This window comes from Lethenteron reissneri, chromosome 3 (genome assembly GCF_015708825.2).
Source record: "Lethenteron reissneri isolate LAM-NWPU_2019-01 chromosome 3, ASM1570882v1, whole genome shotgun sequence".
NCBI lineage: Eukaryota > Metazoa > Chordata > Hyperoartia > Petromyzontiformes > Petromyzontidae > Lethenteron > Lethenteron reissneri.
The window spans coordinates 14,353,142-14,378,666 of NC_083781.1; the positions used below are offsets into that span (position 1 = coordinate 14,353,142).

A 25,525-nucleotide genomic window follows, 5' to 3' on the forward strand; every position below is an offset into this window, starting at 1 on the left:
CAACCTTGCATGCTCCACACGGCACTTGGGCCACCGTGAGCAGTGACTGTTGGCGTGATGTCAGCAGCGGTCGTTAAACTTGCCAGCTTACCAAATCGCCTGAGGTGCTACACATTGTGAGTGCACCAGGCATGCTGTTCACATAATCTAGCATTAAACAGAAACATGTTCACAGCCATAATCAACTGTTTGGGGCTGCTGTGATGAGAAGGGAGATATGGGGGATATACAAATTAGGTACTGTTTGTTTGAATCCCAAGACTTAATGGTCCATAATTAATCATGGCATTCGCCAAGGAACTACTGCACCGATGATGAGTGCAGGAGTACGATTAGTGATGCGTTTCGTGCTGTGAGATACGTTGGAGCATGTATTACTCGTGTCAATCAGGCAGGCAGAATCCTTAGTAAAGACGACATGTGTTGGTGGTGCTGTGATGGCAGTGGTGCGCAAGCACAGTTAACAAACACATTTAACCGATTCATAACTAACAATACCTGGAAGTAAAATATATATATATAATTATTGACATTTGGACAATAGCGTTCAGTCATAGCACATGAACAGAGAAGCCAGAGGGATAGTGTTCATGAGAGCTGGAGACGACACTTAACACCATGGAACCTGATGAGAATTACATTTTAAAAAAATTCTTAATTTGCAGTTTTTAGAAAGGCACATGAATAGTTACTTAACTAATAGTTGCTAAAGAGTACCAGACGACCCTTTAAACAAGAAAAACATATTACTAAATAAATGTGCTTTTAATAAAAGTAAAATGATAAAATGTTGCCATCACAATGCATTGTGGGATGATTCTTGTCGGGATAAACGAGGGGCAATCCGCCTGTCTGTGCATGTCGGGGCTCAATCGACCCCATCACTGCACTGAATAACAACTAAGAACATGTTTTTTATGCTTGCTGACAACAATTAACTTACAAGCACATCTCTTATGCAGGGATGCTAGTGGAGAAGATGAACAATTGTTTCGTGCTTTTAATTTAATACTTTCTAAAATAAAATTTGCTCCATTATTTTTTTAGCGTTTGACGAGCAGCCCCAGGTAGGCTTTGCCCTGTAAAAAATGTTAGTTTATATTTATTGTATCAGCGATTTAGTTACCTTTCCTATACTTTGCACTCCGATCGTGTTTTTGTATTGTTTGCTGTAACTTTCTGACCCGCCCCAACTGAACATCTGTGACTGGTGTCTGCCATATTAATGTGGAATTTGGAATTTCCACCGCGAGCGCAAGGGGACACTTTTCATGATGACCCAAGTTCTTGTCACCACTCTGTTATCATGAATGCTGTCCACCCCAGCAGCATTCTTTACAACAGATGCACTGACAGAGAAGTATTAACAGTGGCGGGCCGAGTATTTTACACCGAGGCCTTCAGCGCTATCCTCCCGCAATTAAACTGCCTTCGAATAACCTCACCATGACACGAGGGCTATAGGCTGTTGTTATTCGACGTAACCACCCCATATTCACAGTGACAGTAACCTTTATCGAGTGGAATAAAGTGATTTAACACGAGGCTCAATACCTATGAGAGTTACAATACACTAATTGCAGAGACGTGAATACATGGTGACTGGAACCCATCAAGGATGTACCACTATTACGCAGTATGACAGGATGCTGCATCACAAATAGACATTGCATAGCCCAAATCAATGTCATTACCAATGAAACAAGAACAAACTGACAACAACCAGTCACATTTACTCATACGACCACCAAGCAAGCAAAAATGCCGTAAAACACAAAGAACACAATCAGGATTCAACAGGCTTCCCCACAGATTCCAGCCAAGCTGCTGGGCCTAAACGCACATGCCACCACGCACACTCAAAGGCACAGTCAGGCCACTGGATCTGAATATCATTCATACCAGCAGCAACGATCTAAAGCAGCAATAATAAATAGCTAGTCACAGGCCTGGCGCCAGGATGAAGTCTGTCTGTCTATCGATCTCCTCCGCAAATCGCAGGCATTCCCAGCAATACCATTTGCAATGTTCCTTCGACGCTGTAAGCCAGGTGTTGCTCGATTGAAAGTGCCGCACAAACCCTTTCCCTGGCTGGGACAGGGCTGCTGCGAGCTGCGGGGTTGATCGACCCTTCCTCACAATTTCCAGCTTTTCTTGAAAGGTCCTTTGCCAGTAATTCTGCCACCAAATCCATTCGTTCTCCTCCTTCAGCCATTGTGTTAAAAACAACAGGGCTAAGTAAACATCTAAACCAAAAATCTAAAGCACTACGTCTAAAAATCTAAACATCACGAAAGAAAGTTTGAATACATATTAGATGATGCTACGTTACGTGCTAGCTAGTTTTACTTCAGTTAGCTAACTGGCCCTCCTCCGATCACGCCACAAGAACAAGGCTAACGCAGGCGGCTAGGCCAGCTAGAAGGCTCCGGCGTGTCAAAGAATACGCCCAACATGGCAAACTCGACATCTGATTGGTTAAAGAATATGACGATCAACAACATCGTCCCCATTTGCTTCAACAGCAGAGGGGATTCACTCGAAATTCTGAAGGCCTCAGGGTAAATTTTTCACCCAGAGGGCGGAGACAGCACAGGTGGAAAATCTGATTGGATAAAAACTCTAATTTATATGAGCCGCACTGGAAGCAGCGCAACTGAGGGAGAGAGTAAAGACCGAATGGGAACGAACTTTGTAATATACATATAGCATTAATGAAAATATATATTAAAATATAAAAAATAAAATTTTCTGATTCTGACAATCTCTAGGCCAGCAGGCCTTGCTGGCCCTGATGGCCGCCTCTGAGTATTAAGTGAAATTAGTTTCTGAAAAACTCAATTTTATACTGAGGCTTTCACGACCAATGCTACAAATCACAATTTATTTATTTTTGGTGAGATGGTTGTGTTCTGTATAGTGTTAATCTTTTACTATAACCCTCCACCACCTGACAGACCTAAATCAAATCAAATTGTCACGTGGGAAAATACGCCAATTGATTTGGCTTATCAGCAAAACAAGTATGTCAAATGTTGCTTGGCCATTTCCACATTACGGTTTCGCTGATAAACCAAATCAATCGTCACCCTTCCCCACATGACAACTTGATTTGATTGGCTCTGCCAGGTGGTGCAGGGTTAGATTTGAAAGCGAACCTTGAATTTCTGGATAAACTCTGCCGAAAAACATTGACGTAATTCTTTTTGTGCAGAATTCCTTCACCATTGCCACCCTAAATCGCATCCACTGCACTAACCATCCAGAACAGACCATACACCATATAACGACACAATGCCCAATGCACAAATACGAAGGAGGCATCATCACAGCGACACACTCCGCTGCTCCTGACGCAGTTATCTGGCTTGACCAACCTGAATGTGAAATTCTATTTGTGGCTCTGCATCTACATCAGCAGCCAGACGAAAACAGAAGACCATTGTCATCATCCCCGGGCAGGTATTTACAATGAACACCATACCACCTGCTCACAAGCCACAGCAACAAGGAATCGAATCATTGTCTCTGGTTAGATTCTGATTGTGTGTGTGCGTGCGTGTCCCATGCAGCCAGCTGATTAACCAAGTGAACAGTCACTGGAGAATCCTTCTTTTCTGCAGACGAAGTTGGCGTCTCGGCATCACGAGCCATCTGTCATTGCTCCAGCATGCCCCACGCTGGGTGGGGGGGAGGCACAGACAGCATCAACGTGCTAAATAAATATCCCCACATTTTCTGCCACATCAACCCAGTCTGGTATAAATTGATGAAAGACAGGAAAGACATCACATTAATCGCCAGAGATCCCGTCCCGTTGTTCTTCTCTTGTGTCAACTAGCTACAGATAATGATACCTGCAGCTAAAAGACAGACAAGCTGTGAGCAACTGATTTTAAAACGATCACCCTTGAGGTCTTAATTGACTTATGACAATAAACAAAGCCTCAACAGAAAGCTACCGAATGACTAAATAACATCGGTATCCATAATCGGTATCCACATGCAACGTTGCTAACGTCACCTTTTGCCATACGAAAAAAAGACAAGTAAACCAATTAAAAGAATCATCTCACGTAACTACCATCATCAGTCAGAGTTAATCCACTGCTGGATGAAGCCATCACCACCTCTCACCACCTATCGCACTGCTCTTGAACCAATTTCATCGCTCTACCTCCTCCGTGGGTGTCCTCTCAGATGCGCTCCAATCCTCGGCTACCACTTGTCTTGACCATTGTCTATCACCCCATTGCAATACAGATTATTATAATATTACACACATAGAAAACATCGATTCCTGCGTTGGGAGCAGAGCCTCGATAGAACAAACATCGTCTACTTCGACAGAGTGGAATGCAGTCGACTGAGCCTGGAGATACGGATTTGCCAAGCCGACCGTCGGCTGGGAGCCGAACTGGGAACTTTCCGATTGTCAGCCGAGCAGCACTCTACTGCATCAGACGCTTTGTAATCGAGGCGTAATGGCTTGGCGTGAACTTCCAACACACGATGATTTCGGAGCATCGGCGCGCGTTATTTCGACAGCGTGGAGCAAAACCGTGGAGGGCAAACAAAATGAAATGAATTGTTGATAATGCCTCAATCGGATTCCTCATTGAGCAATGTCCAGCCATTGAGATTGATTCCATTGTAAATCTGCACTTGTTGTCCCAAGGCCGGAATTGGAAATCCAATGGCTCCACTTTGAGATTGTGTGTGAATGCAACAGCACCCTGTTAGGTTGTGAATAGAAAAGAAGCCACTGATTGACTGATTATTATGTTAATGTTTATAGCACATTGCTCTCCATTTACACAAATGTATGTAAAACAGCTCAAGCCCCCATAAATCACGCTACTTACGCATTGCCACCCCATGCGGACGCTGCTCCGTCGCACCTCTGATTAGCACTGTCGGTGACGTACGGTGCAAAAAACTGAAACGTAAATACACATCCATAATGCAGGTTTTTTCGTGTTAGATCGCGTAAATATAAATGCATCATTAAATCCGCCACCACTCGACACAGCCAATTAGTAAGGTTTGTCACGTAAACAGAATATGCTAATTCGTCACTAGTACAGCACCACACCGGTGTGTTGGAGAGTAAATCCACAACATTTACAATCTGAGTGCGACGTTTCACCAGTAATTACAACTAGCATCATCAGGCGACAGCCAGATTTGTGGAGATATCATCCTGTTTCGTTCCTTAAACAGAGGGATAGATGTGATGGCGTCACTTGTACAGACAGACATCGTGCAGCCAACTTAGGATCGCTCCCTCTCTCTCTCCTGCTCTGCCCTCCCATGCCGAACATCTTTGGCCCATTCATTCCTTCTCTCCTTCCTCCCTTTCCTACCAAGCCTCCCTTCCTTCTTTATTTCTTCCTGCTGTTCGTCTTTGAGCCGTGCCCTCCTCCGTGTGTGTCTTGGGGTCTTCCGTCCCTGCATCCCTTCCCTTCCCACTCACCTTGCCACCCCTGTCTGCTGCCCTTTGGCACAACTGACTCTAATCCCCTTCTCCTGGCGTGCCACAGGTGAGAAGAAAAGTTACTTTTTCTAATTAACAAACAAAAAAAGATACAGCTCAATTATTACAAAGACGATCGGGTTTTTAAAAGCTGAGGCTCGCAGCAGAAATGGCACCACAATGTGGCACCAGGAAGAGGCGAGGCAGATGTTGTCAGTAACAATAAAAGGCAAGACAGACGAGTAAAAATAGACAACTAAATAATACACAAAGGAACAACACGATTATAAAACCAACACACACAAGCTGAGAGAGAGGACATGTACTCCGGGCAAGAACAAGTCGTGCACGTTTACAGTCGTTCCCTGTGGTTTGGTGCTTTTATGCACAACAGAGGAAAGCACTTGGTCGAGACAGCACTTCTATTGCTGGGAAGAGCATTGCTTGTCATTAAAAAGCAAACATAATAGAGATGCTAGAGACATTTGCACAGTGACGTGATCATGCATTGCACAACTACTAGCAAGAGTGGTCAAAGTTCAGGTCTGATTCTGCGAGCAGGTCACTGTTGCATGCAGCCAATTATGAAGAGGAATGTGTTAATGTGATGCTCCATTAGCATACACATTTTGTAAACTGTACAAATGTGCAAATGTCATCATTGCTCACGTTCAAATACTCCTTACAACGAGGAAGAAAAATCGTGCATACGCGTGGACTACGCAACTTTTGAAAGACACTCCACCAATGCACTCCACCAAAACCTGTTGTTTCGTGAATGTGCACCGAAGCTGTGTGTCCTGAGCTACCTGATGCTATTTAGAAAGCTCCGATAGGACATCCCACAACGAAAGCCTTCCCGAAAAAGTCGGAATTCAGGAAGGGTTCTTCGGCGTGGTAAAAAAACGATATAAAAAAGCGATGGGGCATTTGCATTGCTGTCGTCGCTGAATGGTGACACGAGGAGCACGTGCGTTCAAGTTCAAGTTGATTTTGTTAAACCAGGTCAGGACTCAAGTGATCAGGATAAAAGTCTCAATTGCAAGAGTGACCTGGGACACCAAATTGACAGAAGCAAAACAGGCAGAGCACAGCAATCAAGCAAATAGAAATAAGGTCAAAAACAACTGAGTCACATGACAAATAACAAAAATATTGCACGGAAATAACTGAATGTAAAAAAATAAATTCACGGTATCGTAAGTTAGCTCGGGTTGATTATTTCCACTCATCATGGTACAATTACAATTTAAGTAAAAAACCATGAAGCACAAATCGTCGGGTATTGTACTAATAATTTGTGAACAGACCAAGAGATTGCTGCCATTTAAACATCAACAATGGGAAATCAGCAAAAGGGGCAAAGGTGCTTACACCTGGGGAAATAACAGTGAAGAATGCTTAAAGCAGAGAAACTTGAATGAATGAAATAGCAAGCGCATTCCTCAAACATTTCACTTCATTGGGAGCTAAATCATGTATCCAGGTAATGAATGATTCATGTGAAGCCTTAAAATAAATAACATTCTGTATAAGGGAGTGTGAGTTGGATGCATTGCGGATGTGGGTGGACCCTAATGTATGTGTTGGAAGGCAATACTTCACAGAGAAAAGCATTTCAAAAATATATACCGTGTTCATTCATACATGAATATTTATATACACACATATACACTCTGCACATAAACAACTTATCGCTGGCAATGCTTCTGCATCACGACAACCCACGATGGCGGTATGCTGTTATAACCCTGTGCGTTTCACCCGCCAATTAAATGCTGGTTATATATATTTTTCCCACGCTCAAAGAGTTTCTTATCTCTATTGGTGGCACTGAGCGAGTAGCGGAAATTCCACATTCATATGATGAGGCCAGTATCACCATAGGACAGTGCTCTTCACTAACTTTCAGAGGGGGGCCGCTTTCACCGATAAGACATCATCAGTGTGAGGACCGCCACACATTTGAAACCATTAGGGTTTGATATCAGCACGATGATGATGGGGGCGGGGGTGTTTTCACATTTGTGTCTTGTCGGAGGCCGCACGTCAGGGGCCGCACTAAAGGCCACCGGGGGCCTTGCCATGAAAAACGCTGTCATAGGACAACCACAGTAAACTTGGCAGACAGTAATATTCGTTCTATCCACCACCAAGGATTGATCGTGCCTGCAATGACCTCCGTATGGGATTTGAACTCAAAACCGTCTAATTGCGAGATGGATTCGTTACCACAGCACCACCTGGCCAGATCGTTTTAGAGTATAAATGTGAAACGTTTAAGGAGCCCAATTCATGTCCTGGGCAAATGGTTCCCTTGAATCCAATTCCTGGACATGGCGTGCCGATGTATTCCTCACCAACAGGGTGGCACCTCACAAAAGCCAATGCATTTGGGGCCATTTAGTAAAGACGATTGTTGTTGGCTTCTTGTACATATATTGAATAAATGAGGCCATTCTCATCTTGTGGCTGAACTTGGGATGGGCAACATTGTGATATATTTATAGTAAAAAAAAATCATATACATATTTTTCTATCCCTTTGTCAAGTCACTGCTGGATGAAGCCCCCCCCCCCCACCACACCATGTCAGTCATGGGGGTTGAGTCACCATATTTCACCAGACTGCTCGTCACTGCAGGTTGGAAACGTGGGGGACCAAGAACCGATTCAGATATCACTCGCCACCGAAGTTAGCCGTGGTCAGGAATCCAACTCGGGCTACGGGGTTCCAAGCGCAGCGCGATAACCACCGCACCACTCCTCCCCCACCCCCCGCCCCACCCGGTATAACATGAATACGGATTAATCTACAACTGGTGCGCATTCACCAGCGTCATTTATCATGCTCGCTGAAACAAAATGCATTTTCAGCCTGGTCCATCTCCCTCAAGCCCTTCCGCTCGGGAGGAGAGGGACGACATGAAATGCACTCTTGAAATGACACAGCAGCTGCTCAAAGTGAGAAAAGGGCAGACCGTGTGCCAGATCACCGGCATTTATCAGAATATTCTCGATTTGGCATAAACGCTGTCCGTTCATTGAGGCTACATTTACAGAAGTCGTTTGAAATAAAATGAAGTTAAGACTGAAGCTAAGTATGCGATTCCTGACATACAGCACTACCCAAGGGTAATTTCCATAGCTCCCGAATAAATTAACAATCAGAATATCACGTGCGAATTTTTTGCGTGCTCCAATGATAATGATGTTCATCAGACATTTTTTTGGTTGAAGGAAAGATGAAAATGAAAGTATAAATGCTATAGCTCTTATCTTTAGGATATACAGCTATAGGTTGTTTTGGACTGTCTGACCCGTGAGCTTAGAGCTTTAATGAGGGGAAAAAATACTTTAAAATCAGGTCAGGAACTCGATCATCGTGCTTTAGTGATGTGTCTACATTGACAACACAGTCAAGGTCGTGGTTGCTATAGTAGCAGGCTGTGCTTTGAAGCCAGCGATCCGAGTTAGATTCCTGGCTAAGGTGAACATCAGCGTAAAGTGAGATCAGAATTGATTCCTCCCTCACCACCTTCACAAACCCACATTGACGAGCCTGGTAGAGTACGGTGAAAATCCATTTGTGGATTGGGAATCTACGATTTCCTCATACACTTCATCATGAGAGTGCTGTAGTGGGTCTCACCACAACTTCATTATTGTTCTCATCAACGAAGCTTTAAATGATTGCAGAGCACAAGACACACAACTTAGGTCAGTATCTCGAGAAGTGTGTTTTTGTCTTGTGTATTCCGAAAATAAGGAGTCACGTTTGTAAAATGATGGCCCTTAAGAATCATAATCTTGATTTAGACTTGAGGAATCCGATGAGCTATTAAGCTTTTTTATACAGATGTCCCGTCTGGGCGGGTAGGCAAGTTACACAACCAGCAATACAAAAACACGACAGGAGTGAAAAATAGAGAAAAATGTAAGGAAGTCAATATATATAAACAAATACACTATCTAAGTAAGATTTATCGAGCTTGAGCAAGGCAGCAAGAACAACAACAACAAAACAGTCCCAGACCACACCAAGATAAAACAAAGTCCCTCAATAAAATGACACATTAACATTGAACTATTGATACACAGATAGGGATCAAAGTTACAAATCACATTTGCAAATGTGACTGTATCCAGCACGAATCTTCTGCTTCAGGATATTCATTCGTCCAGGAGCGCTTAATTCTATGATGATAAATAAATGCGTATTTTATTTATCCATGAAAGCCTCGCTGAGTCTCAGACTTCTCTCAAGTAACCACTTGAGGTCTTTGGCCAATGCCCCATTGAGAATTCTCTGTGGCTGCAGAGAACCCACCACACACACACGGGGGGGGCAGCCCTCAACCCTCCCCAGCCGCCTCGGAGGCCTGCATGCGTGCGTCGCGCACACACACACACAGGTGACGATCCACAAATGTAATTGTAAGGGATGCGCGTGGTTGAAGAACATCCTTTTGGGCACTTTCAAAGTGGAACAACCAAAATGGGCCTAACACTCTGCAATATGTTCTCGAAATTCAAATTAGGGCACTGAGCCACAAATGAGGCCATTCGCCGAACTTTACACTTGGCTCAATGGCCCACTTAGTCTCGGCATTTGCCTGCAAAACCCCAAACAATTGCCGCGAAAGTAAACCTCTGCGCGTGAAAATGCTCCGACAAAGGGAAGACATAACACCAAACACGGGGGGGGGGCGTGCCACAGCCCTCTCCCGGGGTGTTCAATGTCATTTTGCTCATTTCAATGCAGAACCACTCTCCCTCCTCTCTCTTGCAAAGACGAAACGGCATTGTCAGCTCAAGAGTGCGTGGTGGTGGATTTTGAAAGAGAAGTTTTTTTTTATGTAACGCTTTATATTTCTCTGAACAAAGCTATTTATATTATTTGTAGTTTTAAACCAGTGTCTGAAGCAGTAGTCATGTATACCTGCCACAGTTTGTTGTGTGTGCGGGTCATAAAGTGCGTGTACTTGCGCATGTGTGACTATTGTGACTAACTCACTCACCAAAAAAATATGCCAACATGCCACTTAAACTGACTGAATTAAACGATATTGACACACGGATGGCCTTAATAATGTTAGATTAATTGTATATGAAGGTTTCTTAATGCAATTTAAATGTAGTTGCCATGTTACATTCTTCAAGTAGATTTACATTGCTGCACGAACTGCAGTTAGCACAGAAGACAGAAACGAACATTGTAAATGACAACAAAAACTTCCGTGGGAAATGGCATAACTTATTTATTTCAGTCACAACAGCGTGAATGAAGCAAGAGAGCGTTCATTATTGCCCTCTCTATACAAGGATATTTATTCTCGGTCTACATACCAAGTCATGGTCCCATATCTGTAATTAAACTGAGGGTTACATTTTGACTTAAAGCTTTCGTGACTGCAGGAATTCATATTCTTTGGGTCTTTTGGTAAAGTCACGTAGATGGGTTCACATTAATAAAAATAAAATAAACAAAGAACAACGACGTGTCGATCGTCATTCTCCTCGTCAGGAGGATGACGATCGATTGTTTAATGATCGGAACGTCGTAGTTTTTTGTTTATTTTATTTGTATTAATTTGAACCCATCTACGTGACTTTACCGAAAGACCCAAAGACTATAATCTGAGGGTTGATTTGTACAAAATACAATTTGCTACCATTCTCTACTTATGTAAGAATACAGAAACCCAGACATTTAAATATACATTTGTATTTAACTTTGAGCTGGCATCCGTGCCTCTGAGCGGCTTTCAAAGTTTTGTCTGTATGCAAAACTGTCCGTATACTATGATTGCCATTCCTACATATCAAATCCAATAAAATGTCAAGTCACGTTGGAATACGAACTGAAAACATCTCTCCAGCGTCACCCTTCGGTGTGTCCAAAAGATATGTCTCTCTGCCTAAGTGAGTGTTGAGCAGCGCTCATCTTCATTCGTGGCCCTGAGTCACTGGTGGGAATTCCCCTTTCCCATGGCAGGATCTGGTCTCTCGATCAGACATCCACAGGCTTAGCGGTTCACAGAATTACCCTCGCTACCAAGAATCACGACCACTAAGCACAACATCACGTTGTTAGGTGACGGTGCAGCCCTGACATCGCTTGCTCACCTCACTGCTCATCGGAGGACCTCCACTTGGATGGAGCTGTCACGGAGCTCCTCCCGGGGCTGTTTCTGCATCTTCTTCCAACCTTGCAAAATGTCTCCAAAGGGATTCGAGTACCCACACTTTACACCACCACATGTGACCTATCGACTGACTGTGGTGTAACCCTTTTATTCTGCGAGGTGCACAGAGGCAGGAGGAGGAATTTAGAAACGTGCACCGTTGGTTTAGCTGCCATGCCAGGAGATGGAACCAGCGACCTCTGGCTCAAGCGAATGCGCACCCACTCATTTTGTAAACTGTTGCCAGGTGTTTTGGACGAAGCCCAAGCTGTTAAAATAAAGCCGCAAGGAGTTGACATGTTGCAGGCAACGTACTGTTATTGAAATATAAATCACTTTAGAAAATGGAACACCGCCGATATATTGTCTTATTTGTTAAACAACAACCCACAGCCCCTTGGTGATTAATTACCAAGTTGCTGAATAACCAGTCCCAATACCACAGTCAGGTTGGTTTTTGTTTCGGCAGCATGATAGAGCCATGTGGTGAGGCAGGATTCCTGAGAGTCCAGCTATAACTTTTATCATTTCCTCGACCTAATGCATCCATTAGCGGGGTCACCAAAAGTATATATTAAATGCACCGATTGAAGCATTTGTATATCGATCACTGCCGAGAATAACCACCTATTGTAGTTGATTGACACTGTTTCGAATATAGCCCCTTAACAATGCAATGTTAAATTACAATTTCAATTTTATAAACAGTTCTGAGACTAAACATTTTGCTTTTCTTATTTTTGGGATGCTCCGTGAATTATTGTTGAAGCTGGAAAGAGTAACCATTAAGAAGAGCAAACATTATGCTGAGAAAGATAGCCGTCTTAAAAATAAAGACGCAGCTTTATGCAAATTGCACTAACATTTAAACGTGAATATGGCTACTGCAAGTGCTGGCAGTTTAAATGATTTATTTTCACGTGTCAGCTCTGCAAAAGCTGCGGATCTAGCAAAAGGCAGGAAGCATTCCCAAGGTTCAAGTGACATCAAAGCCAGTGGCAATGATGACCTCTTGAACTTGATGTATACGTGCAGAATAAGTAAATGCTAAATAAATGGCATGGCTAAATTGACACGTAGAGATGAGATTTGACATCGTTACAAATGAAAAGTCGTATCCAATTGCTAACTTCGGTTGTGAGAACTGTTGCTCAACTTATCAGTGAGCTGAAACGATGATAATAATAATAATAGGCGCATTAAACACTCGTACACGTGACAATTATATTGTTTGGCTGTCTGGTGGTGTAATTGGATCACTACGTGGCCTAACTCCAAAATCAATTATGAATCATAAATGGAATAGTTTACTCGTAGACATATACTGCTCAATCTTTCAGCCAATATGTGTCTTCAAGATAGTCATTAGGCATTCATCAGCATGAGAGAGAGAGAGGTGAAGCCCACAGAAGGACTAATTAGTGCCATACACATAAACATGCACACATGCTACAGATATACCATAGGCCAGGGCTGTCTCAACTGTGGCCCACGGGCCAAATCAACCCGGGAGCTCATTTAATCTGGCAGCAGGCATCGATGCAAGGCACTATCAAAGGTGGCCTGCTGCTGCAGCACTGCCACGGAAATAATAAACTACATAATTTCACACGTTTGTGTGAAATTATTAATGACACATGCACAGAAATGTGTGAAATAGTTTATTGTTATGAAAAATAATTAATCGTACGCTGGTGCGATATAATTAATGGAATGTTCCTCGTCTCCATAAGGGGCTCAGGAGGGAAGTGATGTGGGAGGGGTGGGGTTCGTTGGGGAGTCGTGGTTGGTGGGGGTGCGGGCACACGGAGTGAATACTTTGGCTGCGAGTGTTGTGCTCATGCTCTGCATCTCACTACACCCCTCTCGCCTGATTACATCTTTATCCTAGCTCTCTTTCATCCTCGCTTACAAATTAAACACCTTTCTTCTCTCTCTCTCATATCTCCTGTGAATACGCCCCCTATTTTACCTCTCACTCCCCCTCTTTCATAGCTCTCTTATGAATACGGCAGCTGCCTACTCCATCTCTCATCTCTCCTATCTCGCATGAATACATCTCGATTCCATCTCGCGTTTCCTAGCTCTCTCGCTCTCTCTTCTGAACACATCCTTATCCTGTGCGACTCGAAAATCTCCCACAGCCCTTATGAATACATCTCTTATATTTATATCTCCATGTATTCTATCTACGTGGCCAATGGCCATCAGCATGTCGATCAAGTCGGTCCTTGATAGAAAAACAAAGTATGGGCACCCCTGCAGTAGATAGCCAAAACCTTTCAAGCAAAGTATATTCAAAGTGTGCATGCACTAACCCTTAACATTTAAGAGAAGAGCAATGCGATGATATATATACATATGACGGATGGGTAACAATGCGAGTCTGAATACTTTAATCCTTAGAATGTCTCAGAAAATGTCTGGTCCATGAATTCCGAATTGGCTGAAAGGAGAGAGAGACTTATTATTTCAAAGGCTCTTCGTGAGACACAGAAGAAATGGTGCCGAGAAGGCGGAGGACAGCCTTTCATGTGGAGGGCCATATGCACGTAATGATGAAAGATTAACAATGCATTTCTCTAAAAGGAAATGCACTGACCAACTGGTAAATTATATTAACACTTCACATGACGGCAAGAGCCCGGCTTTGGAAGAATAGTGCTTTCTGCAAAACTTCGTAATGGGAACCATAACTTTATCACTCTGGCATATTTCGAACAAAAATAGTTTGTCAATCATTGCATGTTGCGATGGGTGAACGACAAGAAAACATGGGCACATAAAAGCGACTTTGTATGGTATTGATGCACAGTGGGGTCGAACAAGTGTGCCAGGCTGGGAACGAAAAACAGCCTTGCGCCAAGAGCTCTGGACAGCGAGGAGTGCGCACTCGGCCCTGCGAACAAAAGCGGGTGGCTGGCTCATGGGACAATGCTGATGTCACAACACTCTGAGCCAGCACCACTGAGGCCTGTGTTCTAATCCAAAGAGCCATCTGTGCTTAAACCAGACTCAAGTGTAGTTCATTTGATGGTCTCAGTCCAGTCACTAAGTCGTGGCATAACAGCAATGCCCTTTGTTCATCCAGCAAAGCCTGATTTAGTGTCAACTCTTGTTCAAGAGCATTCTGCATTGGGAGGTTTGGCCAATTCCATCGTGGGTAGCTACTCAGAATTCAACCCCATTTCTCAGCAGTACCGCCTCTTTGCTATCAGCCCTGAACCGTCCGGCCACCTTTACTTAACCAATAATAACAGTTGTTGATTTACATAATTGTTCTTCCACATATGTGTTTAATCGTAGTGGTGTACATTCACTTTTAAGCTCACAATACACACATCTAGTCGTGTGTAAAAATAAATGTTTTCAAGTTTGTGTGATGATGTGTCGTACGTAATACGTTCACGATCACATGACCCAATAAGATTCAAATGTTAATATTTCCTCACATCTTACATGTGGAATGCAAAGTGTCTTGACAAGCACCCGAGAGCGCCACTCACCTCTGACGGTAGCCCCTCAGCCAGCAGTGGAGACATTCCAGCAGTGGAGACATTCCAGCATTCCCATGGCAAGTACCACTTTGCCCACACAGCAACCACTTTCTACTTGCCACTAGGTGGTCCTCATTTTATCGAGTGACAGGATGGGTCATATTCTTGGTTCTTTCGGTAAAGTCACGTGACTTTACCGAAAGAACCAAGAATATCAATTCCTGCAGTCACGAAAGTTGTAAGTCTGATAGGATGGGGTCAATTCCCCAGAACGTGGGCGAGACCTCGTAACCACCAATCCATTACACACGCACCACGTTAACCCTTGCCACCAGGACAAATACCAGAAATAACACTGAACGTGAGATGGACATTTAACTGCGTAAAACACATGCTTTTTGTAAGAACTGGTTATTTTCATCCTACACAACACTCATCTGCATTGACCTCCGTGAGGCAAAGCGGAGCAGACAATTCTACCGTGGCACACACGTGGGACAAATCAAACTGCGTGAAGGATGAATGAGACGCGTTTACCACATTCTGAGCACGTCTTGTGGTGAGCAATAAAGCTCAAGTTCCTCCATAGATGTGGCCGTAATCAATAATCGGCAGAGAAGCAGAAGCCCGATTCTGTGTGGATCACACTTTACAGTTCAACGTTACTGACTGGATTTTTTTTTTTATGATTTTTTTAGCTATTTTAAAAAATGTATAATTTACATTTTCATCCGGTTCCCTCTTCTTTGAACAAGTACATACATAGCCAACTAGCAGGGTTGGCTAAGTACAGTGCAAAAGAAGTTCAACATAGATACATACATGTAAAGCATGAACCGATACTGTTTGGATTGTGACCAATGTAACGATGATTGTAACTGTGATCTGTACCATCACAGGATGCCCATGAAAGAGAGCCTCACTACGTATTGGGCTCTTCCTGCTGAGATAAATATCATTTATCGAAAAGATAAAAATTCCGATCAACAACATATATTTAGTGCAACTGTTAGAAAAAACACAAACTCAAGAACAGAGAAAATACAATGAGTTATGCCCTACAAATATACGTGTACATTCTTCAACATTGGAACAAGGAAATTCTATGTGTTACTCCTATACAATGTGCTGGGAAACATTTAAATGATACATAAATTAAAATTATATTCTATGAATTACATTAGATGTGGAATAAATTACACTGGCCACCAAGTCGGGTTACGTGAAGCAGGAAGAACAAGTGTCATGCTAAGCAGCTATCAGTCGTTTCATTACAGACATAATATGAAGTTAGAAAAGACACGAAGAATGGTTTAATTATGTTTTGACAACCAATTACTCTGGATTACCATGCAATCATTTTCAAAAAATCAATTGGGGGAAAAAATGTCCACGAAATATATTAATTTTATTAAATCACTATTATTAGTTCCTTTTCTACATAAAACAAAACCATTCGTAAAGTATGTTAACACAATGCTCCCCGGGAGAGTTTGGAAGCACGTGTTCTATCGAATACATATTCCAGTTGACTTTGATAGTAAGCTTAGTTTGTGTTTGTATTATTATACTCTGTTGCTGGCTGCGTGACCTCATGTTTAGTGATGTCACCCCAATTGTAGGGTCCGCAGGGTCGAAGGCAACCTGAGACCTCATCACATTATGCACGACGCAGGCGGCAGCAAATATGAGCCATGAACAGTGGGTGGTGAACCGTGTGGACAAAGAGAGAACGTGTTCACCAAAGCGGGTGAACGTGTCGTGGCCACGTTTTGAATAATAATAATAATCACAGAATCATAACTGCTGTAAACTGCCCCTTCCTGAGCCAAGCTGGTACGGTATTCCGTACAGAGCCAGAAATGGCAGAGGTACACAGCACGCGTCGTCAGTGATGACGATGACGAAGTTTTTCACGACCATTTACGTATTTTCCTCTAGTGGGTGGCACTCCGGCACACGCGGCTTCCCTGCACAGCGGCGCACCCTGCGTGGGAGCCCCCCCGACTCATTGCCCGCACGCTGCGCCACTCTTGCTAACGGATGTGGCAGCAGTAAGTTCACACTGCGGTGAGCGGAGGATGGGACCGCACACGTACACTCATTTATTTTTTGGGTAAACGGGGGAAAACAAAAAAACTTCAAGGGTCCGTCGCTTGTGGGGAGTTGTTCACAGCGACTCGGAATAAAACATATGCCATCTCACGCCAGAGAGAAAGGGCATTTTTATGAGGCTCGCAAAGAAACACCCTGAATACGATGAATTTTCTCTTCATATTTCATAAAGCAGATGAGTGGTGTGGGTGTAAATGAGACGAGTGTATGTGCATATATACACAAACATACACAGTGCGTGGTGGTTGCGTACACTAGGATTGGTAGTTCACTTCAAGATAGGAACACTGCAAACTAGAAAAATGCTTTTGTAATCTCTGCACTAAATGTGTCTCCAGTTATAAGCAAACAGAAAAACACAAGTACCAACAAGGCTGAAGAAAGGCGAGTTGTTCAAAGTTCCATAAACATTTAAGTACATTGACAAATACATTATTTGAGATAACAATAAGACATTTCACATCCTTGCATCAATCCGCTCGTGAGTGCAGACCTCCCCATGCTGTGTTGGTCATGGGCATTGATTGACCATACTTCACCACACTGGTCAGTTTGAGTTCGTGAAAAGGGTGGGGGCAGGTTGGGGTCTAGGAATAATTCAGATAAGACTCGCCACTGATGTTAGCCGTGGCAATTACAAATACTTCATTGCAAATGATCACGCTAATTTATATTTCATATGTGTCTATTAACTAAAATTGTGTGAATGTCTTAAATTATTTCCTGGCAAGTTTATACAAAATAGTTGCTCTCAAGTGTCGCAAAAGTTTAATCAAACCTCTTAAAAAGCTTATTTCACCAAAAGATTTGTAAATGACTTGACTTCAATTAAAGTAATGAGATCACGAATGATTGATCAATCAAAAAAGCTGTGAACCTAAACGTTACAACAAGAGCAAAAATATGATAGTCTTTGGTTCTTTCGTTAAAGTCACGTTGATAGAAGAAAAAATAAACAAAATAAAATAATAAAAGTGAGCGTACTGGCAGTCTATAATGTAGACTGTAGCCTGGTAGACTGTAGCCTGGTTTTTAAGCTGGTGAGCGTACTGGCAGTCTATAATGTAAACTGTAGCAATGGTTATTAAACTGAACCTGAGTAAGCGTACTGGAAGTCTATAATGTAGACTTATTCTGGTTCTTTCAGTAAAAAAATACAAAAACCACGACGTTTCGATTACAACACAAGCTGTCGACCGCTTGTGTTGTAATCGAAACGTCGTGGTTTTTGTGTTTTTGTTCTACTTGGCTACAGTCTACATTATAGACTGCCAGTACGCTCACTTTTATCATTTAATTATCATTATATTTTTCTATCTCTGTGACTTTACCGAAAGAACCAAATAATATGAATTCCTGCAGTCAAAAAAGTTTTAAGTAAAAAACTAAAATATTACCTTTTGCCTTTCTGTTAAATGTTTACTCATTACAACTACAACGCAGTGAGAGATACACTAAATGCTGCTCTTCTTCTTGATAATAGAATAGCAAAGCAATGGAAAAGATTTCAAGAATTAAACTAATATCCCTTACAGTGGACTAGAGATAAAGTTATTCAGCCCCGAGTTGGTGGACTGGATTATCTGATGCTTTTGTTACATTTCCACATTAACACCCTGGATGCACTCACAGACGGTACTCACGCAACGGAGGGCCAAGAATTAAGCGCACGAATAAAAGCACACGTCTTAAATATCCACAGGGTGTGTCGTGCCGACACAGGTAGCCGATGCTTACCGATCCACCTCATTAGCGTCGTGAGGATCTGCAGGTACTTTGTCTTTTGCACGTTGAAAAAGGTGAATGGGCCCAGGAGGAGGAGAAAGGCTGCCTGTGGTGAAAACAACACGCACAGCGAGCTCAGTAAAACCCCCTAATTAGGCAGTCATTAACTATTTTTCATTTTACCCACAGGCATACCTTGCACCAACCACTAACGCTGAACATATACAACACAAGCATTCGATTCAACGCAAGGGCTGTGCAATAATAGTCGGCACATTTGCCTTCCAAGTGACCCAGCGTTCTACAAAGCCAGAACGTGCTCCCATCCCACCAGATTGGACACGCCAACGGAGCAAGCACAAGCACAGAGCTGCAGGATTTGAGATTGTTTTACTTGTCCCTGCAAGCAGCGCAGGGTTAAACACACTGAACCGGGCTGAGGCAAACACGTTTGGTTGAACAGAGCGACATTAATTGGACAAAGCCACTTTGGGCTTTGTTTTTTTCTTGTTTCAGGAGGTGTCGGAGCTGTCCGCTGACTCCCCATGCCAAACCTCATGCCCCCCCCCCCCCAACCTGGGCTGTGCAAATTAACATGGAGGGGAGAGCACACCAAATAAACGTATGCGGGCGGTCGTTTTTAGCATGATTAGGTTTGCCGATTTCCCCCGGCACGGTGGGTATGGGTCAAAGTGGCGCGTGTGCGTTATGGGCTGGTGTTGTCACGTGCCGCAGTGCGTGCTCGCGTGTGCGCGTGTGTACGTGCGTGTGTGCGTGTGTGCATGTGTGCTCGTGCCCAGATCTTTAAAATCCTGGAAAGATCCTTGAAAGATCTGGGCAAAGTCCCATCGGTGAGCTCCTCCGGCAGGCAAGGCTGCGTTGGCTGGGTCATGTAGCCCGCATGCCCAGCCACCGCATTCCTAAACAGCTTTTGTTCGGCCGGATCGAGGGGGCTAAACGGGCGCGGCACGGGCTAGAGAAGAGATGGAGTGATGTGGTACATGAGGAGGATGTGGAGCTGAGTGGACTTGCCGATGACTGGTATCAAGATCGGCCTCTGTGGAGGAGGCTCGTGAAGGACGCTACTGGGCAGTTGGAGGCAGTCGCCCTCCAACAACAACGGAGGGCGGAGGAGCGACGCTCACAACAATGAGCGGAGCGCCGGGTGGCTAAAGCACAACAAATTAGTACAGTAGGGGGCACAGGTGGTGCATCAGCCAGTCATCTCGGTCATCTCAGTCAGTCGACCCGTGGCACCTGGGTCTGCCCCGTGACCTCCTGCCAGCGGGCGTTCGACACTTTACGTGGCCTCAAGGTGCACATGGCCTGGCACAAGCGTCGTGGTGACGTCACCGCCACTTAGTGGCGAATGGCGGTTGTTGTTGTTGTTGTGTGCTCGTGTGTGCGCAGCGGTAGTGTAGTGGTTACCGCGCTGCGATCCGAACCCGGCAACCCGAGTTCAATTCCTGCTCACTGCCACCAACAGCAGTGACGATTATCTGAACCGGTCCTGGGCCTCCCCGAGGTCGACTCAGCCTCAAATAAGTAACGGATGCGGTGTGTAAACGTCGCCACTAGTGAGACCAAGGCGGCCGGGCGTGGTGTTGGCCACCCACCCCTCGTGTGTTAAGGCTATCCAGGGGATCTTTATATTGATCATTGTGCCGGCGATACAAGGAGCTCCATGAATTACCAGCGGTAAAGGTGCCACCTTGTAATTGCTCGCTCACTGCAAGTGCTGGCAGACGAGCCTGCCTCTACGAGCACGCAGGAGATCTCGAGAGATTCTCTGGATGGTGTTCTTGCCCACTCTTCCACGCTGCCAAGTCTTGGAAGGGATGGGAGTCACCCCCACTTTACCCTCGCCACCACACGTGAGCTGCCGATGGACGACCTGTGACGTACCCATTTAAACATATCCGTGTTCAACTTCTTTCGCACCGTACTAATTGGAGCTGTAGGGGAAGGACAATAAACTAAACACAAAAGCAGTTTTAAGGAAACTCGTTTTCAATCTAGATGTAACAGTGCATAGCTACAGTGGCTTCCTAATAGTTGGGTGGACAGAAGGGGTGGGGGGTAAAATAATTGTTTCAACTGCCAGTGGGCTAACCAGAGCACCACAACATGTAGCAGAGTGGAGAGTCGCAGAATCTCACCCACCAATATAATTGCGCAGCTCAAAATAATTTTATCTAAAGACCATTGCTCGTGTCATTTAGATAGCAACACACGACTTACAACGTTTACATCAGCAAACGAATGCACGACGTAATTTACGTGACAGTAATTTTTATCACCACGAACATTAATATTACGCAACTATCAACACCTCTAAAGATGCCATCGCATTGTCGTCATCAATACATAATTCAAAACAAAATTATATAGCACTTTGTAAAAACATTGCTATAATGTGGGACCTTTCTTTCCAGTATTAAAATATAACAACAGCTTCTACCCTTCCCGGCAATAAAACAACTGTGTCAAGAATCCTTAGTCAAGGAGTCCTGTCTGCATCAACCACACACACAGCACTTGGGCGTACTTGTTTGGTGTTTGAACATCTTGACACAGCTGTTTTATTAGAGACCAATCAGTTTCAGAGACAGTGCATCAAAGACTACCAGAGCGTGTCTTGTGTTTGCATGTTCACCACCACAAGTGCTGTGTGTGTGTTGATGCAGTGACAGGACTCATTGAATAAGGATTCTGTTTGGTGTTTTAACATCTTGACAAAGCTGTTTTATTGCCAGACAGGGTAAAACCTATTGTCGTAAAAACATTGCCGGATTAAGGATTTCTAAAGCTGTGGTGGTCAACGCAGTTTGTTTAACCATACTTCCCCACACTGGTCAGTGTCGGCCGGTGACGAGGGGAGGGGGAGGATCCACTGGATCAGATGTAACTCTCAACTGATATGAGCTGCTGCGACTGTCGCCACGAATTCATCTCAGCTCGCTGGCGTCATAAGCGCAATGTGCTAACCACTGCACCACCGTTCCCCACCCATCATCACAAATAACAATTAAAACTATCAACGTTATTAAAAAAACATGAATCAACCAACAGGATTACAAAGCAAAGCACCATTGTCATTCTTTCATAAAATATGCAAGCCGTTCTGAGCTTGTGTACAAAGATATATGGCAATATATCAAATGCACAAAACGAATTCAGAACAAAAGTTGCGGTTTGCTTGATTTAATTTGACCGTTAACATTATCAGCTCACACCCACTCGGACAAATGAGCCCGAGCACATCTTTGCAATCGTTCACGCATCATTAGCGGCAGTATGTCTGGAAGACCGGCCATATTCCTTGCACCGCGATCCCCCAAGACCTTTGCTGGGATCTCGTAGTCGAGAGCTCCATTGTGCTAATGGCTCCACTGTATCCACATAGCCAAACACAAGACAGACGTGCTGACAGATACGCAGACAGATACGATTTGAAATCTAAGTGGTGGCACCGTGGATAGAGCCGTGAACACGGCCACCTTAGTTTCATTCCTGACCATGGCTAAGATCAGCGGTGAGTGATATATGAAGTGGCAGTCGGGGCGCAGAGACCACCCCACCATCATTTAGCAACTCACACGGACCAGTGTGGTAAAGTATGGTCCAACAACCCCCGTATGACTGGAATGGTGGGGAGAGGCCCTGAAGATGTGGTTACATTTGGATCCAATTTGAATCCAAATTGTATTCTAATGTTTAAATAAGCTTACACACACAAAGATCACCCATACATCATGATACACAATCAGGGCAAGTGCTGTCCGTGAGCAACAAGGCACACGAGGTGGCGATGTGGCCAGAACAAAGTTCAGCTACTTTTGTCTTGCCAATGGTGATGTTTCACAACGTACCAGGTTGACCTAGGAGGAACACTGAGATATCACTTCCTGCTAATGTTGTGCGTGGCCAGGTTAGAGATTACAGTACCTCTACCCACACACATATATATAGATGTCCACGCAAGCACACACACAGGAGGGCACAAGAAGGAAGTGTTGGAGTAAAATAGAGCACAACGACTACTGCCAACACACTCTAAACATTTCTTCAAATAACTCCAGCAAAAAAAAAGAAACCATTCAGCTACAGGTAGGTAGCATGACATACAGCTGGGAGAACATGTGAACATGTGAACATGTGCAGAGAGGGAGACAGAGAGCACGTGCACTGGCAGGCAGGCAAGCTGAGAAACTGGCAGGCTCATTGAAGCAAGCAGGTCAAATAGCGAGTAGAGTTAATACATGTGCAATTAACTTAAAGCAAGCTTTCAAGAGGATGGTATACGTTCATATGCGAAGATAATTCAAATTGGTTGGCTTGATGAATACGCAAAAGCAAACAGTCTATAAGTGAAGTTACGCTGAATTGTATGGCTGTAGCCGTCCTCCGCTGAACATAAGCAACAAGTATGCTTGAGGCGAATAAAGCTATCGCAATGATCTTACTGAATATACACACCTCTCTATGCTGGAGATTTGGTGTCTCACATCCAACACACAGCACAAATGATCATTAGCTGGATGAGCAATTAAAAATGCCAAAACCTGCGGTGCGGTGAGGTGGTTCAGAGGTCACAGCACGTAGCCAGCAACTGCTGACCTCCTGGGTTACAAAGATGGTAGCCACCTGTGATTGAAGCGGTTTTAAAGCACTGAAGGTTCATGGTCTCCATCCAGTCGCCAATGACTGTACAAGAAAACGACGATGTGAACGTACACTCTGCACCGATGATGGCCGATGGTGAACAACAGTGATGGAGTGGCAGCTCATGAAGAAGAACGCGGCCTACAGGAGTCTGCCGAGGCGAGCGGCAGCCCCTTAAAGCGGTTCGTGCGCAGCTGCTCGGTGATGACCTGATGCCAAAAAATCCAGATGTGAGGAATTAAACAAATTATTGGTTTTTGATTGTCGTGCGACATGTCCATCGCAAAGTTTTGGGATGTGCGCGCTGCGAACTTTGTGAAGGATTAGAAGGAGACTTGAAACGAATTTCTGGAGAGAAGTCTCCGGAAAAAATAACTTCCAGTGGTCCCTTCTGTGCACACGGAGCACCGCAGTGTGTCTGCATTCTTTGTGCTGGATTCAGTCTCTTGACTTGAATCAATTGTGGCGAAAAGCTTCAAAATAATATATGATAAACTGTGCAATCAATACTTTTATCAGGATTCTTTATTCTACCCTTGAAACCCGATGCTGAACTCCACTCTGTGCTAAATATTTCAACCACTATCCAATCTTCTTACATTGGCCAGAAACATATTAACGGCCTCCCCCATATAGAGGCCGGAATGCCTAAACCCACAGAAGAACGAGAGACTGTGACCCTTCAAAGGTTGACTTGTAGTTGAGAAACCATATTAAGAAATAACCACAAACGTGAGAAATAGTAAAAAAATTATAAGAATGAGAAATGTAATAAAAAAATCACAAGTTTATAAAGATGCATACTGTATATGCATATTCAATTCTGTTCATTATTTTCATGAAATAAATGCACCAATAGGAAAGTCCAGATGGCTTGGGGAGGTCTTCATCCAGCAGTGGATTGACCACGTCTGGAGGCGATGATGAAGGAAGAGCTTTTGTGAAATGAGCATAAAAGTCATTAAAAAACACTCCGTCTAATAAAATAAATCAGAGTGGGAGTTTAAATAATTTACACTTACTAGAAACCTCTTGCTCATCCGCCATCTGTGCCTCTCTCCACCTGCTCTCCGAGCTTGCCTTGCGTAACATCTAAGAAATGTTCCCACAACACTCTCCGCTATTTGACGGTTTCATAATGCCGGCATCACCACTCTCTCTCTCTCTCCAGTTCCTCTGAAGCCACTCGGGAGGTCTGCAAACGAACGTCCGTGAAGCACACAGGTGAGTGGGCAGATTGGCCGTAATGAGCGCCTGTTAGTGAGGGAGCGGGTGGTGAAGAACATAACTCCCTCTCCGCAAAAACCTGACAGAGTCTTGACGGACAGATGAGATTTCCAGGCAGTTCAATGGAAACAGATTAGGGATTAGTTAACGTGCACTAAGTCCAAGCCACGTAAAACACATCATACACTGGGTGCCAGAGCTTGTGCCACATAGTACATAACTGATAGCCAACGGACACGAGTGCACATGCTTGTGAACCAGGCAAACGGTCGGAGTGGGGTGAACTTGCAATAGAAGTTTAATATATGAGCCCCCGAGTACGGATGTAAAGCCATGGTGGAGTTTCAATGTTTTAAATTTAAGGTTGAGAATTAAATTTGTCAGGTGAGCTGGCATCGGTCATTTATTCCTCTGGGATCAATATAAATTATGACCACTTTGTGATAATTCAGCAGTTGCATCCACACAACATCATGGATACATGCCGGGTCCAAGCAAGAACATCTGCTGGACTACATAGTGACGGACCAGCGGATGCGAACCCATGTCCTTGACACCAGGACCTACCGTGGAGCTGATCTGTCCTTCTGACCATCGACTAGTCATCTGTAAGATGCGCCTGCCTTTCTTCCA

General features: G+C 44.0%; 2 protein-coding genes across 2 annotated transcripts in view; one reads left to right on the forward strand and one right to left on the reverse strand.

Annotated features, from left to right (window-relative positions):
• LOC133348004 (transmembrane protein 104-like) overlaps positions 1–22,521 on the reverse strand; it is a 105,296-nt gene extending 82,775 nt beyond the window's left edge. The window contains exons 1-2 of the mRNA XM_061560806.1: positions 22,474–22,521; positions 19,013–19,106 (exon numbers count right to left, since the gene is read on the reverse strand). Coding sequence (XP_061416790.1) covers positions 19,013–19,106; positions 22,474–22,521 — 142 coding nt within the window. The remainder of the gene's footprint in view (positions 1–19,012; positions 19,107–22,473) is intronic.
• Positions 22,522–23,758: 1,237 nt separating this feature from the next.
• FBF1 (Fas binding factor 1) overlaps positions 23,759–25,525 on the forward strand; it is a 47,461-nt gene continuing 45,694 nt past the window's right edge. The window contains exon 1 of the mRNA XM_061560821.1: positions 23,759–23,866. Within this exon, the coding sequence (XP_061416805.1) occupies positions 23,759–23,866 (108 nt within the window). The remainder of the gene's footprint in view (positions 23,867–25,525) is intronic.